Here is a 17,817-nt window from a genome sequence, read left to right as displayed (position 1 = left end):
GATTGCTGCAAGAAATCCATTGGTATCACTGGTCCAGGTAATCCATGCTGGGTTTCCTACTGGAAAACTGCAGCCTCTTGAGTCCAGCTTTGAATGAATAATTGGAGTGATAAGGAAATCAGGAAAACAACCAGCCAGCTTGATTCAGATTTCATTTGCAACCTCTCAAGCAGAGATCAGCTGTAGAACTGGCTGTATTTGCAGCCTCTTTTTTTTTCTTCGGGGCTTGGGGATTTTTTTCCCTACTGCTATACTGAAATGTATATCAATTTCTGGTTCAAGTGTCAAAACTCATTGCTATGACTGTTCCAGGGAAGGACAGCATAGTCTTTACAGCAGAGAGAATGATTTCACTTCGGTGTCTGATTCCAGAGAAGCTGTTTCTTTTTTTATCCTTTTAAAAGCAAAAATTTGAGGGTTTCTTTTTTGTTTTTCATCCCAAAACTTCATTGCTTCATTCTTTCATCAAAGCCCTGAATACTTTTGAAAAGAATTTTTTTATTAAAAAGCAATCTTTTTTGTTTGTTTGGTCAAACTTTGTTCCCTGAACCACCTGCGCTGCTCGCTTGGGCACAGCATTTCCAGGTCATTTTGGGAGCTCAGTTCAGCCTCCAGCTCTGACTGCTCCTGGGGCACAAAAAGCAGCAACCAGGGCCACCGCTGTCCTGGGGACACACTGGTTGGTGGTCATCTCCTTGCCCTGCCACTTCAGTGGGATGCTGGTGTCTGGCCGTGGGACTGAGCCACTGCTCGCCCATCACTTGCCGCCTCCGTTTTGCTTTTCCTAAGGGCAAGATTTTTCATCACCGTGTCTGCCCTGATTTCCAGTCTGGGTAATTATGTTCTGCTTCACGAGCTTTCTCCCGCTGGTTCAGGTATGCGCACTATGCGGCTTCACAGCTCCAAAAGTGATCGCACACAGAACTGGTCCACGCTGGGAGGCTGTGTTTCAGGGCAGGCTGGAGCATTTCTCCCGAGTGCATGTTGCTTTTGCCAGGGATAATGCAAAAAAACCCCTATCCCCTTGGCCCCAGTGGGATCAGGATTTAGAGTCTTGTTGCCTGGTTTTTGCAAAATCTTATTTAAGTTAGAAGTGTTTACAGGAATAGTCTCGATCCAACCAGCTGCAAATAGCCTTGGGAGTCTTTGCAATGAAAAGCATAATATAAACACAAGACATTATTATTAAAATGGAAGAATACATAATGCCTTTGTACTTTGTGACAGCAGAGGACCAGAGCAGAGTCGGCATGGGGAATAATAGTTCAGGCATAACAGGAAGAAAGTGATGTAAACTAATAAAAGAAGGATTCGAAGTGCCTAACCATTTTCACGTAGTCAAATATGAAAAAGTACCAATGCTTAAAGATAAAGAGTAAACCAATAGTCCAGCTAACTGACATCTGGGAACCTGTCTTAGCTTATTGAAATACCTGCAGATCTGGCTTCAGCAAGGCTCGTTCTCTCTTTCATCACCCTTTTACTCTCCTAAATGGTCTGTTATTTTAATCCAAGGAAAAAAAAAAGAAGGGCTAAGAAGTTTCCGTGATGTGTGGAGGGAGTTGGTGCTGTGCTGCTAGTAAGTGAACTGACCCATCCAGAGGGTCACTCTCTTTGTGTCTGTTTTTCAGGGAGTTTTGCCATGCTTGGCTATAAAGGACAAGCCAGACCCTCCTGGATTAAAGTCCTTAATCATGCTGGTTATCAGAAGGCTGCTTCTCTACAGCATTATGTTCCCTTGAAGCTGAAAGAATATCAATGTCCAGCGGATGCTGATGAATCGGTAAAATTCTCTTCTTCTCAGAAGCCCTGGGAGCACATCTCTGCAGAGGCTGGGGCACCCCGGGATTAGCATCGCGGGGGCAACTCCAGGCAGGCAAAGCCCACTGCTGCCACCAAAACCTCCTCTTGTTTTTACGGGATTGTACCAAACCGATGGTGTTCACTTGTATATTTTATAACTAATAAATATATTCTCATTTTACCCACTGTGGTGGAGCTTTATTTTTCAAGCAGTGCTGTGCAGGGCAGGACAGGAAAAGCCTGTAGGCTGCCCTTTCCAAGGAGAAGTGTTTCAACATGTCTACAATTTGGTATCAAAAGGTAAGTTTTAAAGGCAAAAGCCTGCTCTCCGGTATCACAAGGACTGGAAATGAAATTTGGCGTGGAAACTTCAGCAACACCAGGGAAACAGATGAACTTCAGCAGAGGTAGGGAATTCTCCCTTCAGTTCCGTTTCCCCTCCATTCGTGTCTGCTTTTGAATATCTAAGTGTCCATCTGCTGTGGCATCTTAGGTGAGCTCAGTAACGCCTGCGTAGTAAGCATGCAGTGATCTTACAATAATATCTTCTAATCAACCTGAATATATAGGGTGCAACAGGGAGTTATAAATGTGTTTCTGTCTCTAGCTAATGACTGGTGAAATCATGTTTGTCCAACTGATGTGAACAATTAATTAAAGAGCTACAGGAATAAAACTCAGGATAAAGTATGTGCTGTGTAGAGTAAAGTCTTGCATTTCTTTCAGACAATGCTCGTATTGATTTTCTGCTCCCATTGAGGACTGAAATACTGTCAGTATTAGTGGTTAATTCGCTTTGAATTTTTGTTTATGCTGTTGATTTTGAAGTAAAGACAAAAATGGAGCTTTGTATGCAAACTGAGAAAAAACTGACTGGCTACAGTTTAAGTACAAAGTTACTCGGAAATGATGAGAGACTCTTTTTGATTTGAACATGGTGTTACTTGGTGACAGCAGGGAGGGGACAGGTGATTTCAGACTATCCATGTCTTTGTCACACGGGTTACGCAAACAGGTAGGTGAAGGCTTTGTTACTAATGTCCTGTCTTTTCTTTGAAATTCTCAGAAATGGCCAAACAAGTTGCTACAGAGAAAGGTTAGTGTTTTGTTGGCCAGACTTTTGCTCCCTGGTGAGTTAGTCGCTCTGGCATCCGCACACCAGCCAGCTGATATTGTGCCTCTGGGCAGAGACTGAACTCCTGGGCTGGGACACTTGTCTCCATCAGACACGTACCGCCTGGTGGTCCTTGGACCTGAGGTGAGAGGACACCTGAAAGGTCTACAGGCAGAGGAGGGGACTGTGGCTCCGTCCCCATACCAGGTAGGGGAGATGAGAGTGAGTTTTGGCCAGGGGAGAGGTTCTGGCTTGCTAGAAAACGTGAAGAAATCACCGATGCTGCTCAGTAACGTAAGATAGAGTGATGCACAGGACATCATGGGCCTGAGCTGGCCCCTGTGGGGAGCGATGGAGACTGATGTTCTCGGTGGAGACGAGGAGCAGTGCAAGAGCCCAAGCGGCTGGGACTGACCCTCTGAGGAGCTCCCTGAAGTCCTTTTGAACTCGTGTTAGTACCTAGTTGTTTTGATTTCTGAGGCTGTGCAGGGGAAAAAAAGCAAGATGTTTTTGGCTTGTGAGCGTAAGTCTAACATTGGAACAGCTACTGACAGAGCCAGTTTTTAGCTTCTTGGAGATTTATTTGATAATCTGTGACAGGTCCAGACCCTGGATCCCAATAAAACTTTGCAGAGCTCTAACCCCAGGCTGAGACTAAACAATTGGCAAAAGAAGAGCCTGGTGAAGGAAGGAGAGGAATGTGCCTAAACCTCTGAAAAATCTCTATTCCTCCTGCCCCAGAAGGAGAGCAAATGGCAAATGTCCTGGAGAGGAAGGCGTGGAGCCATGGCAAGCCAGATGCAAACAGTAAAGTACCACAAAAGCAAAAAGAAAAATATTTACATCCTGATGCAGTTATTTGGGTAGTTAAAAGCAGCAGTTTGAAGAGGATTCAGGATGCTGTGATCTTCTTCAGCCACTGCACACACTTTCCTTACCTTGGAAGGAAAAAAAGGCTTCAAAACCAGGGAAGGTCTGCAGAGGCTGCAGTTCCTTCGTGGAGCTTTGGGACATTCGAGATGATGTTTTCAGAGGCTGCTGCTAACCTGGCATGCACCAGAGGTCTGTGTGTGTGAAGCTGCGGGGGTAAGTGTCGCGTGGGCATTGCGTCTCTGGAAAGCTGTCGTGTTCCTGACGGGGATTTCCTGAGCAGAGGGATCTCCAGCCATATGCTGGAGTGCGCATGGACGGTGTGTGTCCACGTGGTCCTGCAGCTAAGCCAGGCATGTTCAGCACTCGTAATGCATTCAGGACATACATCCCACCCTGCTTATCCTCAGAGCATTTCTGCAGTGGGAACACAGGAGCTCTGGTGCTCCCTGACAGCGTGAGTTTGGCTGTACCCTGAGTTACTGTCAGCAGGCACAGCAAAGTCAGTGCACTCTGAACCTCCAAAAATGGGGTTCAGTTTGCCCACTCCTTTGATGCTTTGAAAACTTCATGCGGTGGATGAGGGTTTCGTTCAGTGAAATGCTGAGCACTTCGAAAGCATGTGAAACTGGGAGGCAGTCAGCCTGGGATGGGTGGAGTGATATGAATTGCGAATGATTTTGTTTTAGCTGAGCCAAAAATTGCTTCCTTTCCTTTTCAAGGTCTGTAAGCCGCTGCAAAGGAAAGTTAATACTGGAAAAAAACCAAACCAAAACAAAACAAAAGCATGGCTTTAAAATAACTCTTTTTTTCCCTTTTATTTCTGTCTCAAAATAGTTTTCCAATGTTACAACAAATGTGCAAACACCTTATTTTCTTTTAATTTATTCGTTGTAAAAATTTCCTCTAACTTCTGTTTCTTGTTCAGAATCTGTTTTTATGAACACCAGGAATCAAGAAACTTGAAGTGATGTTTATATACAGAACACATGAGCAGAATCTTCTTCCTTTTAGGGAAATATATTAGATAAATTTATAAGAAACCAAGGTTCATTAAGAAAAAAGTCAGAGTGCTGATTTTGACCTCAGTTTTGGTTTCATTGAGAAGTAAAGTCTATTCCTGAATTTAATCCTCCTCTATTTGCCAGTAAAAAAAAGCAGCTAATGGCTGTGTGGCAAGCACAAGATCAAGATGAAGAGCAGAGGCAGCCATGCTGCTGTCATGTGCTGGGACTGGGAAGCATTTTCATTAGGGATCCCTAGAAATGCGTTTGTTTATTTGTTGAGCTGTCTGAAGGCTTTAGCTGTGCTTGTGGCTGGGTGTGCGAAGGCTTTCCCTGCACAGGAATGTCACTGTAGCAAGAGCTGGCATATCCTCTGGTCAGAAAGGCAAATGTGCTCCTCAAATCCATCTTCTCAGCTGGGGCAAAAATGCAAAATTCCTCAAGGGGGGTGAGAGAACAGCTACTGCCGTGCAATGAAAGCAAGAAGGTAGCAGAGGTGCTAATTAAACAGCTCCTCCCTCTCTCAAGAATCAGCTTCCACATTGCTGTTGGCTTGTTTGCATATGAATGAAGAAACGTGCAGCAAGGCTTCAGACCTGCCCTCAAACCACTAAAGCCTCAGCAAGAGCTGTGGCAGTGGGAGGGTCCAGGTTTGGCTACCTGGAACATGAGGGGGGCCCAGGGTTTCCTGGAGCATCTCACCTTGCAGAGATGGTTCCTGGGGAACAAAGCTTTTACTCACAGATCCTCTCAAGAACCTGTGCGATCTAACATCCGCTGACCGTTCACGCTCTGCCAGGCTAGAAGGCGCCTTTTCCATGTGAGCTTTTCCTGCTCTTCTCTGAAGATGGCTCCGGATCCTGGCTTTGCCCCCATGCAGATCTGTGGCCTCTCTTGCTGGGCAGCAGCAGCCATCAGGTTGTAGGCAGGTTCCTTGCTCCTGTTTGACGTCTTTTTCAGGGAATATCAGGTAGCTGCTGCTTTTCTTCCACCCTTGTCATGTTTGTAATGGATGGTTAATGCACCTCTTGTGCCTCGCTTGACATGCCAGCGAGGAGCCTCATCTTCAGCAGATGCTGAAGGTACATCCTCCAAAGTTTGTCAAACCTGTCTTAAAAAGCACTCTACCCAATACTGGGAGTTGCTTTTTAAAATATTTTGGTGCCAGGCCTGAGTGGTTGACTCAGAGTCACGCAAGGGGGCGAGTGGAGGTTGGAGCCTGGTGTGTGCTTCTGAACGGCTGGCTCTGCCGCTGTCGAGAGCTCTGCACCGTTGCCCAGGATTTGGGGTGTCTGTGCGACCTCACCATGATGCCTGTGACAATCCAGCTTCCTCAGAGCATTTCTTTGCCATTTTGCTCTCGGGATTGTCTGCTCTGTGTTACCTCCAGCATTAAAAGAGCAGGGAGGGCAGTGGATCAGGATTCCTGTCCGTGCAGTGTGCTTTCTAGTACAGTACCGCTGCTGACACCTGCGGTAGCAGCCAGCTGAGGACTAATGGTTTCCTGCATCTACTTTTAGCATTGTCTGATGCTATTGTTCACTTTTTGGAAAGATCCAGCAGCTGGGAATCATTTCAGAAAGTCTGCCTTGCCAGATCCAGGGATATGAGTCCCACTTGCCATTGCCAGGCAGCTTTTAATGGCTAGATGAAAAAGCTCTTCTCACCCAAGAGAGGAATCACAGATGGTATTTGAGAAATGTTAGAGATGATAGACTTAGGAGGACACTTGTATGGCCTGTGCGCTCTCAGAATGCCCGAATCTGCAGGGAAATTTGTTGACATAGCTGGTTACATCAGAGCTGGACTCAGCCACATGGCGCCGGTTCAAATGCGATGTGTGTTGCTGCATCCCCAGCGGCTCCGAGCGCGGAGCTGATGAACCGGCTGGCTGGCAGGAGATAACTGCTCCAAGTCCTCTCCAGCCAGAGACATTGATAAAAAGAGTCACTATCTCTTCCTCCTCTTATATTTAACAGTAAAATCAAGCATGTCACTGTTTATGTCTAATATTTGGGAAAGACGCTTGAGAACCTTTGAAGGAAAATTCCTGAGATTATCCTCCGAGCAGCGTTTTTCCAGCAGTGTGTTAGTCAGAGCTGAATCAGAGGAGTCGGATCCTCTTGGCCCTCGTGGCTCTCAGCATTTCCAACCTGAGTGCCAGTTAAAAGAACACTGCAATGAACTTGGGCTCGCTGCAAGCCGAATCAAACACCCTACCTCAGTCACAAAATAAGCAGGATATTCTTTGGACTGTGGCAGATCAGACATTACAAAAACATTGGAGCCTGGCACACAGCTGATGCCTCCAAAAATGACATGGCTTCCCAGTGTCTGATTGCCTGTTTTGATCTCTGCTGATGAAGATGGATGCAATCAAGGAAGCAGTCCCCAGTGAGCAACCAGGGATATAATAGCAGAAGCCATTTTGCACAGCCCCATGGTAAGTACTGTGCAGTTCTTGGCTCTAAAGAAAGCAAAAACTGAAATTTCTTACACTGACTTCCTACCAGTTTGCTGCAGGTTACTGTCAGAAACAAGATCATGAGCTGGACGGAGTAGAGATGCTCCTCTTGAGTTTTTAATGGGCCAGAACAAAGAAATATCTTTGCTACCTACAAAACAACAGGAGAGCAAATGCATGGCATCACTGCCAAAAAATCAGTCCCTTCTTTTTATTTCTGTGAACTCTTATATAATCTGAATGTATTTTATGACCAATAGCTTACCACTTGGAATCTGGCTTTATGCAACACTAACATACAGCTGTGTCCATGCTATCAGAACCACTGTTTATCTGTAATGACCATTCTGTGGTATTACCACTCGTTTAGTTTTTCCTCTGTCGTTAAAGCAGAATCTAGTGATTGGGTTTGCAGATTAGGCTGTGTAATAATCGCTAATAAATCTTGACATTTTAATGGTGACTGCTGTACTCCGGGCGTACCTCTAATAATATTGCTTTAAAAGACCCCTGTCTTATCAAATGTTGATGGTTAATGTTGTTAAAATGTCAAACACGTGGAGCCTGATTCTGGCACAAATTCCATGGCGACATTATTGCTCTCTGATAATGTATATCATTCAAAGTTATAGTGTTACTAAGTGCATTCCTCTTTTCTGCTGTTCTGTAACAGTATTTCAGCACCTGATAGACTGTACCGAGCCCTGAGTCCGTGCTGTTTCCAGAGCTCACGGCTGTCAAATACGCTATACCAAAACAAGCAAACATTTTCTTGCTGGAATATTTCCCGACAAATCTGGTTCTAATGCTATTTTTAATGCAATCATTGGATTACATGTGGTTCGAATGTATCATTGTACTTCAAGCTGTATCACCTTCATAAAAAGCAGACGTGTTTTGCATATATATGCTGTTAAATTTGCTCCAGATTAAATCCTGGCTTCTTGCTTATCTTTTTCTGATGTTTTTTGTTTGCTTTATATTAACAAGTGACATGAAAAATAACATGTGGGTTTTGCCCTAAAGAAACTGGGGCACCCTGGAGGTTTTTTTTTCAATTGCTTTTTTTAGTGTCTAACTAAGCTCTGCGATGCATACTTTTATCCTATTTCATCACTGCGATGTGACATGACAGTTACAAATAAATTTCTTCGATATTCCTCAGATACTGGCTTGCATGATAGAACCTAATAGCTCCAAGTACTACATGTGAATTTTAAACAGCACCTTATGAATACAGAGCATTGACACTTACAGAAATGGGTGCCCTTGTCTTAGTGTGAATACATATGTCAATAAATTGTCATGAGCATAGGGAAGAGGTGCAGAATCAATCACTGGAGACCGGAGAAGGTCACATTAAGTCTAGCTTTGACTTTAATGAGACTGCTTGCTTGTTTTTGCTGGGGGCTGGCTGCTGAAGAAACGAAAACATTAGGTAGACTGGTTTCAAACGCAGCTTTGGTTTTGCAAGAAAATTCTCAGCTGAACATATTAAATAGACGATATTTTCTTGGATCTGAAATCTAAGAAACTGCATGCTTCAGACTGGAAGTGTGAATACAGTTTATCTTGTGCATGCACAAAACGCCATTGCTAAAAATGTGGGAATAGTATGGGGGGAGAGAGGTGCCATCGAAAAGTTACTTCATGAAAATTTCTCACTCTGCAAACGCCTTCTCTGTTGTGTTTCATTACTTTTTTGCACATGTGAATATTCAGTCTTAGAGAGTCTTGACACTGGATGTGTTTATACTGCATTCCTAAGGTGTTTTTAGTTACATCTGGTGGTTGCTTTCTGAGTGTCTATTTGGATTCCCGAGTGAGTTTATCCTAAACCAAACAAAGGGTGAGGAGCTGCCCTTGGTTTCTTGCTCTGTTCGGGCTGGTCCTGAAGCAGCACGAAGGTGTTCTCAGCCATAGAGCTGAACGGGAGTGACAGCGGGCTGGCATAAATTCACCTTTTTGTGCAGTGAATCATTTATGCATGAGCTGGGGAGGAAAAAAAAAAAAAAAAGTTACATTTGCTTGATATTCTTTCTTCACAGGTATCTACCCAGAGAATTAAAAATCCTGAAGAATGGCTCTACCTACGTCCAAGTATCTTGCCGAAATCTTCGTTTTTCTTCTGTTTGTGATCTCTTCTGTAAGCAGAGGTAAGTTTTCCTGCCATGGGGAAAAAGGACATGGTTTTTAACACATTTTTTTACATAAAGACGTTGCTGGTTTAGACTGAACAGGTTTTCACTCTTCTTCGTATAAGAAGAGTCAAGGACAAAATGAGAAATGTCAGGAGACAAGCAGATTTCTGATGTGCCCATATTCCTGATCAAGGGCAGCTGGAGTGGCCAAGGCTGAAATTTCTGAGCAGGTGAAAGTACCCTCAGGAATCCCTCAGATGCTGCCACGCATTCTTAAAACAAACCTAAATCCAACAAACTGCCACAAAGAAATAACAAAAGAAACCTCAGGTCCTGATGGCTGTGGCTATGGGAGGTGAAGTTCAGCATTTTGCTGCATTGCCCAAGCCCAGATGTGGAGAGCAAGAAGCTCTGGGGTGGGACATCCCTGTCCCTTGGGGTTTGCCTCTTCCAAGCAGCCCTTTTCCTAAGCAGTCAGGGAAAGGGGAAGAGGGAAGCTAGAATATACATATTCTAAGTAGAGCTAATTTGAGGGTTTGTATTTGTTTAAAACAAAGAGACCATATGTCTTGCCCCAAACGCTGCAGCTGCATGAAGCAACCTTTCAACACTGTGCTCAGGCCCTTTTGGCCAAAAAGCAAAACATTCAGTTAATTCCTTGTGCTGGGTAAAAGTTACATTCTTATTTTAAAAATGACAATGAGAGTAATAGCAAGGTACCTGGACAAGCTGGTAGAAGATGCTCAGCCCTCCAGTGTCCTTGATGCAGCAGATGCACAGTTCCTGCTCTCTGGTATGAATTGGGTAATGACATCGGGAATTTGAGTCCTTTGTTCTGGATTGTGTCAGCTTTTGCTGATCGCCATACCAACCATCAGTGTGAATTCCTCTTGATTTCCCCTTAGGCTTCATTGTTTACCTCTCTGTTTCTAAATAATGAATTTTGGAGGCACAAGTCATCTGTAGGACTGCAGGAAACTCTTTTGGACACTAGCATAGCCAAGTAAATGGAAAAATCAACACGCTTTTATCCTAGTTTGTAATCTAATTGATAAATTATACCTCTATATTTGAATCAATGCTTTTGGTTTTATTTAGTTTCTCATCATGAGCAAATGTTTCTATTTCCCTTGTTCCTATGGGAATAACAGCTTATTTTTTTGAAATTGTTGTCAGTGTATATTACAGTTATATGTGAACATCTATTTACAATGCAAGTCTCATTTCCTGCATGAAATATTTATCTTTTCCAACTCTTATTAATTCTCTATGTCTTTCTGGTAGGAACCCAGAAACACCTTCTTATTTTTCTCAGTTACTGTAAATTGGAAAAAGTGCCTCTGACATTACTGATATACTTCCAGTTTCCAGCTGGCACGAGTGGTATCAAAATCAGTTCCTGGATGTTTATCAGTATTTGACTTGCTACCTGGCAGATTATTAGCCCTCTCTGGTTTGATCACTTCACGTCTATGGAAAAAGTTTGCAGAGAGCCAAGACATACCTTGGCCATGTGAAATGTCCCTTGCTTACCTTGAATAGGTAAGACATATGTTGGCCATGTGAAATGTCCCTTGCTTACCTTGAATAGCTGGTATTTAATGGGTCTCTGGAGACATCAAAGCAGTGGCTGGTCCAATTCTATTGTTTTCTTAAGACATGAAACTGGTGGAGGAATCTGAGAGGAAACTGAATTGCAGATGGACAGATTTTGTTTCTGTTGCTGTGGAATTACAGATGTCCCTCAAGTTTCACGGTGGCAACACACAACAGCTCATTGTCCACTACACCAGCACTGGGACGTGTTTTCTTGCATGGATTCTCATTATTGTCCTTTCCATTAATGGAATGCATTAGTATTTGTGGGGCAAAACCCACCCAACTTTACTATACTAAGTGCCAGAGACACAACCCTGCTAAGGTCAAGGTGTTTATCCCATGCCTATTATTATTATTGATTTGTGGATCCTGTGGTTTTCCTATGGTGCTTTTGTTTTAAAGGATAACAATTGGAGAGTTGGTGCGAACTTCCAACCCATTCTGATGGAAAAGGGCTCATTGTTCAAACTTCCACTGACCTCAGCTTCCTGGGATTAGAAAGGTTTCTACCCTCAGAAAATATGCATCACACATGGGACTCTTGCACTCACAGTTTTGTTGATTAGAGTAAGATGTGACACTTACACATTGAGTGAGATATCAGGAAAATATTTTATCTTAAGTAAATACTTATGAAACTCTTGGATTTGGTATGAGAGCCGTTTAGACTAACACGTCATGGCAGTCTGTAATCAAATTTTTGTGTGGAGCCTGGTGATGTGTGAACCCAAAGTGAACGAATCCTTATTGCTTCTGCCTGGAAAAGCTCACAAACCCAGAGTCTCTATCTTGTGAGATTCCTGTTGCTCTCTGTTAGCGGATGGACTGGTAATTCCATGGTGCTTGGTGTTTCCATGTTAGTTTGAACACTTTTACTTTCCATCTCCAGTGTGCAAACATATTTTAACATATTCGCAGGTAAATTGGGGACATTTTTAAAGGTGGTAGTTGTTTTATCCTTTAATCAGTGTCTTCTCTGGGCTTGTGAAAGGCTTTGTGTCTGGATGGAATGAACAGAGCTGAATGTCACTGCAGGAAGGGCTCAGTTACAGCCTCTTCTTGGTAGTTTCTGGAAGCTGCATCCCTCGCAAGGCTCCTTTGTATTGGGTAGCAAGTTTTCCATGCTTCTAGAAATCAGAAAACCATACAACTTGAGCTGTTATTTTCTTTTGTTCATGTACTCTGCTGCACAGAGATACCATTGTGTTCCAGGGAGTCAGCAAAAGGAGGTACAGAAACACTGTAAAGATGCCCAGATATGGAGCTTTCTGTCTTGCACCAACCAAACGGTAATTGTCTTTACTCTCCATCTTTACCTAGCAGAAGCAGCTGTCACATGTCCTGATAAGGATCCTGAGTTAGAAAACTGGAACCCAGGTCACAATGAAGAAAACCGCATTGAAATCCGTAATGGCAGGAAGCTCCTTCTCTCTTCTTCTGCGACCGTCCACTCCATCCACATCACTGACGGAGGTAAAACGTGCTGGTGGCAAGACTGAGGGAAATGCACTTCCAAATTTATTCTGTTTGACTAGTTAAATCACTCTGTCTCACACTGGGAGACCTTCCTGCTTCTTGCTGAGAACTGGGTGGCTAGTGGCCAAACCCGGCTTTAATGTGGTACAAGGGTGGGTGGTAGCTGAGATGCTATCGGTTCTTTAGCCCTTATAATCAACTATCAGCTGTCCTTTCTAGAGAATTCACAAAAGTACCTCAGTATGCTCATTAGTTCTACTTCTGCGATTTGTTTAAAAACCACTTTTTTTTTACTAAATCATTGTGCTGATAACATCATACGGCAATAGTTGTGTTCTCAGGGTCTCAGGACAAGGCAGATACGTATGTGTCTCTTTGTCTCTAAGGACAGAGTCATAGTGTTGCTGGTGGCTGCCAGCATGAATAGCTTTTATTCATCTTAACTCTGAATTTTTGTCTCAGTTTTGAATGAGTCCTCTTCCATGCAAATCTTAGCTGCATTCTTCAAGAATTGAACTGAGTAAAAAACATGTAATGACTTTAGGATTTGTATTGAGAGCTGTTTTGGGGAGTGTGGGCAGAATTTTTCAAAAATCAATATGAGAGCCCAGCACTGGGCTTAGTACGATGGTTTCACAACCTCTGATGAGCTGCTGTATGTTAAAACAAATGTCATAACCTTTTCTGCTTAGGAAAACTGGTCATTAAGGATGATGTGCAGCCTATCATTTTGCGTACTAGACATATACTCATTGAAAATGATGGAGAGTTACACATCGGCAGTGAGATGTGCCCTTACCGAAGCAATGTGGTTATCATCTTGTATGGGCGGTATGTATGCACGCACAATAAAATATTATCTTGATACTTTCTAGGATCTCTCTTCCACAACAGGGAACAAAAACTTTCCTTAAAATGACATTTTCTAAGATCATCAGTGCTCTGTGGAAAGTTCAGTAACTTCTTAAACAATTTAAATGCCCCGTAAAAATTTGATGCAGTTTTGGTTCTGGTTTGAAATACTGTTGGGAGATGAACATTGGGGTATTTGGGCATTCCAGAAAATCAGCATGCACTATGCCACCACTCAAGCTGATTTTTCAGCATAGACTTAAAGCCCAAAGAGTTATTTTATCCTGAAAATTCTTCTCCCTAAACATCCATTCATGAAAGTGGTAAGCCAAAGGATAATACATTTATATCCTGCAGATTGCTACAGGATCTCTTAGATTTTCAAGGTTGCCCAACTCATATTTGACAACTACTAGGTCTTCTAACCCATGGTTAGGGTCCTAACTTCCTCTAGGATTCAAAAACACAAATATGTCATTCGGTCAGGGCTCCGGGCCTCCTCTGACCTCAAATATACAATCTGAGTACCAGATCACTGCTGGTCTTCAGTAGTTTCTAGTATTGTTTAAGATAATTTGTTTTCTGAGCAGTTTCTGATTCTTAGAGTAGTTGAAAGAAATACATTGCAGATTGTGAGTCTTCTGTCCTTGGGCCAGAGCAGAACAAGAGGAGAGGCTCCTTGACTGTTAGATCCAAACCCAAAACTGGTTCCTTTCCTCCCTCCTGCTGCAGAGCGGATGACGGCAGCCAGATAGACCCCTACTTTGGGCAGAAGTATCTTGGAGTAAGTAAAGGTGGCACTCTTGAGATCCATGGAAAGAAAAAGCTGTCCTGGACTTTCTTAAACAAAACTCTTCATCCTGGTGGCATGGAAGAAGGTGGATATTACTTTGAAAGGAGCTGGGGCCACCGGGGTGTGATTGTCCATGTTATTGACCCAAAGACGGGCGCAGTTGTCCATTCAGATCGGTGAGTGACTTTTCAGCTCTCTAGATGTGAGGATCTTTGGGAAAAGGTTGGATCAGCATCCCAGCAAGCTCAGAAACACTCATTTTAGCATCTTGTTCAAATGAGTGTCATTGCCTTTATATACAATTCCTTCTAGATCAGTAATCTCCAAAACCAGAGTGAATAGTGTTACTCCCTTGCTGTCCTGTCAACTAGAGTTTCAACTTATCAGAAACCCCTAATATACCCTGTTAGACATGTGTTTTTGCAACAGGATAACAATAATTCCTGTAAACAATACAAAAGAGTTATTTCTTTATAGCACTTGCTTTTCAGTACACAAATCTGCGATGCTCACTAAAGTAAATGTTTTCGGGTGTTTTTATCACTTCAGGTTTGATACCTACAGAGCAAAAGAGGAAAGCATACGTCTTGCCCAGTATTTGGGCAGAGTTGAGAATGGCATGATCCTGTCGGTTGCAGTGAACGATGAAGGATCTAGAAACTTGGACGACTCAGCCAGAAAAGCAATGACCAAACTGGGCAGCAAGCATTTCCTCCACCTTGGGTTTAGGTATGTGCCAGTCCTGCCAGTTCTCCCAGCACAGAGGCTTTATTATGCTCCTGAGATGTCCAAATAATTCCACCCTCTCAAAGGTACAAAGTTCTTTCACATGGAAAAAAAAGGAAAAAAAAAAAAAGGAAATTTCTCAACGTGAAATTTTAGCAGTTAGAGAGTTTAAGATGCACTCTGTGCCTATATTGGGTATTTTTATTAGCAGATTGAGAAATAGCACATGATTCACATTTTAAAATATGTTTTTCCAAGATATTGTTCCTATCCCCCAAAGATTTAAGAAGCATATCTACATATACACAGTGGATTGGATGGGCTGAACATTAAGGAGGGTAGAATTATAGCCATGTAGCCCTGGCTAAATACATATAGACGTACATATAGCATTTTCTTCAGCTTGTCCAATACATATTTGGGGACTTGTGCAGCACAGAAATTTAGCAAGCATGAATTTATGCTGTGGACTGTAAATACTTCTGTGGCCAGTAGAGTGTCTGTGTTGGCACACACACTGTTAAGAGTATGTGCTATTTACCCAACTGTAGCCATTATATTTTCTGTGTTTATCTGAATTTATGTCGCTTTTTTTTTAAGAAGCACTAAGAGTGTCACTGCAGAACATGACAAAAAATCTGCCTTGTAGGGAGAAGTGACTCTGTGGGAGCAGACAAGTGTCAGCTGGGCGCATGCAGATGAAGTAACATTTTAGTTGTTTGATGAAGTGGTTGTGTCAAATACCACAGGGACTCCTGTGCACCAGATAATGCTTTCCAAAGAATCAACCAAGGTTGCAGAAACAGTCTCCAAAACCACGCTGTCTCCATCAGTGCAGTGCTTGCTCTCAAATACCCAGAACCCATACTAGAGCCCACTAGCCTGCTGGGTTTCTTTTCAAACACTGAAATTAGGGAAAAAGAAAAAGATTTTTGAACATTGTACTTTTTTTTTTTTTTTTCCCAACTGTGCAACAGGAAGAAGTTGATGGGGTTTGCATATGTTTATAAAAGTAAATTGCACTTGATGGTTTTAGGTTGCTGTGGTGTTTTAATGCTAGTTTCTCACTTCTTTGTCACAAATGCTTATAATGGAAATACCATAGAAACTCATCCATGGAAGTGTGACGTTCAACATCATTATTGTTTGCAGTCAAAAAGCTAATCCTTGCCATGCTGTCATCTGAAATACTACATTATTTCCTTATATAAATAATAGGGACATTGTGGGTACCCTAATGTGGTAGTAGTTGGTAAATATTGTCTTCCACCAGCATAGTGGTATGTGGAAAAATACTTACATCATGGTGCATTATTTAAAAGACTATTTTGGGAGTGTTCTCAGCATTTAATTTCATCAACTTTCAAAAAAACCCACAAAAAAACATTGGATGGCAGATGTGACCAGATTTACAAAGGCAGTTAGATGGCACAGGGGAAGACAGGCAGCTTTGTCAGGTGTGCCCAAGCTTTTCTCCTTATACAAATTGAACTTCCACTCCACTCCCTGCCCATGGCTGGGGCTGACCATGGACATCATCCAGACAATGATGGTGTAAGCCCCAGGCGGTAATTTGGCACAGGAAATTTCTGTTTCACATTTTGTGAGGTATCACATGAGTCAGTCTATTCAGCCATAGACTGGGTTGTTGTCTGGCTGGGGTGATGGCAGGAGTTATATGGACAAATTCCTGTCTATCTCCAGTTGCTCCATATTCAGCCAGATTGTAAAGTTGTGCAACTCCCCCTTGCTGTAGAAGAGCCAGTAAGCAATGCAGATTTATCCAAAAATGTTTCTGTGCTCCTGGCATCTCTTCCAGTTGCCTGTTTGCTGAGTCCAGAACATTAGGAATGAAAGGAGAACCTTGCATTTCTCCTCTATTGTAGTTCTTTAGAAAATTCAGTTTGTTCTCTTACGCATAAGCTTTTTTTTTTTCTTTCCTTCCTTCTACTAATAAATTAAGCCTTTCAGTGCTTGATGACACAGTTGTTCTCTTTTGAATCCCACCCAAATATTGCTGGTTTGGCTCTGGATTTACTGGTCCTTTTATTTCATATAGCCCGAACAGATTGCCTGTGTCCTCATGTGCTGGGGTTGAATGACTTTAAAACTATTTTTAGTGACAAAATAACTGGGAGAAACAAGTATTTTAACATATGAAATCGGGCTGAAGCTTGAGCTGCAGAACTAGCTAGCTTCTTACTCTTTAGGTTATTTTTCAGGTTTTTTGGGGGCTATTGTCTTTTTTGTCATTTATCTCAAAGTTGATGCCATAATAATAATAATAATAATGATGATGATGATGTATCTTGCCTGCTGAGTGATAAATCATCCTTCCTGGATGGAGATCACAGCCCGGCAGAGCCTCTGGCAGTTGGCGCACGGGCAGGTTTTCCAGCAGGGCGCCCGGCTCGCTGGCAGCTCCCGGGACGGTTGTGCTGGCAGCTTCTGCTGAGCATGTCCCATGCCATGTGTGGGGCCTGGGCACGGCATGGGGTGCACCAGTGCTGCCCAGAACCTGCTCCTGCCGACCCCAAAGCCCGGGGCTGCGAATCCCAGCAAAACCCAGCTCAGGCCAGTGGTATTTGTGCACATTTTAGTGGCTGTCAATGTCTGTATATGTTTTCTTCTGAAGTCCCAGAGTGTTTTATAACTTCGTTTATACCAGCAGATGGTAAATGTAAGGTGACCTGCAAGACTCAAGGGTGAACCTTGATGCAATTGAAATCACTGGGTATTTATACCAGTAGAGACATGATTTAATCTGTGGGACCGTTTGCTAAATTCAGGGTGGGGATGACAGTCTCCCTACAACCGTAAAAGCGTATTTTTTATTCTGTTAGTCATTAAGAGCAGATACGCCTGAACTGTTTCTATTTCAAAGATAAAACTCCCTCCCGACCCCCACTAATTGGGTTCACCCCCAAGGCTGGGAGGCACTTTACTCTCTGTCTCCATTGCTTGTTCATCCATGT

The 17,817-nt window shown here is 42.9% G+C and overlaps 2 protein-coding genes across 2 annotated transcripts in view; both read left to right on the top strand.

Annotated features, from left to right (window-relative positions):
• Positions 1-1,936, top strand: part of LOC135992558 (inactive cell surface hyaluronidase CEMIP2-like) — a 47,167-nt gene extending 45,231 nt beyond the window's left edge. Inside the window, exon 23 of the mRNA XM_065641844.1 lies at positions 1,632-1,936. Coding sequence (XP_065497916.1) covers positions 1,632-1,852 — 221 coding nt within the window. The 3' untranslated portion in view covers positions 1,853-1,936. The remainder of the gene's footprint in view (positions 1-1,631) is intronic.
• An 8,159-nt stretch (positions 1,937-10,095) lies between these two features.
• The window catches only part of CEMIP (cell migration inducing hyaluronidase 1), a 54,256-nt gene continuing 46,534 nt past the window's right edge, over positions 10,096-17,817 (top strand). The window contains exons 1-5 of the mRNA XM_065641933.1: positions 10,096-10,189; positions 12,316-12,468; positions 13,164-13,302; positions 14,056-14,292; positions 14,666-14,845. Of these exons, the coding sequence (XP_065498005.1) occupies positions 10,096-10,189; positions 12,316-12,468; positions 13,164-13,302; positions 14,056-14,292; positions 14,666-14,845 (803 nt within the window). The remainder of the gene's footprint in view (positions 10,190-12,315; positions 12,469-13,163; positions 13,303-14,055; positions 14,293-14,665; positions 14,846-17,817) is intronic.

This window comes from Caloenas nicobarica, chromosome 10 (assembly GCF_036013445.1).
Source record: "Caloenas nicobarica isolate bCalNic1 chromosome 10, bCalNic1.hap1, whole genome shotgun sequence".
Classification (NCBI taxonomy): Eukaryota; Metazoa; Chordata; class Aves; order Columbiformes; family Columbidae; genus Caloenas; species Caloenas nicobarica.
The sequence above is the reverse complement of the archived record's forward strand: the minus strand, read 5'-3'. Positions and strand labels throughout refer to the sequence as shown.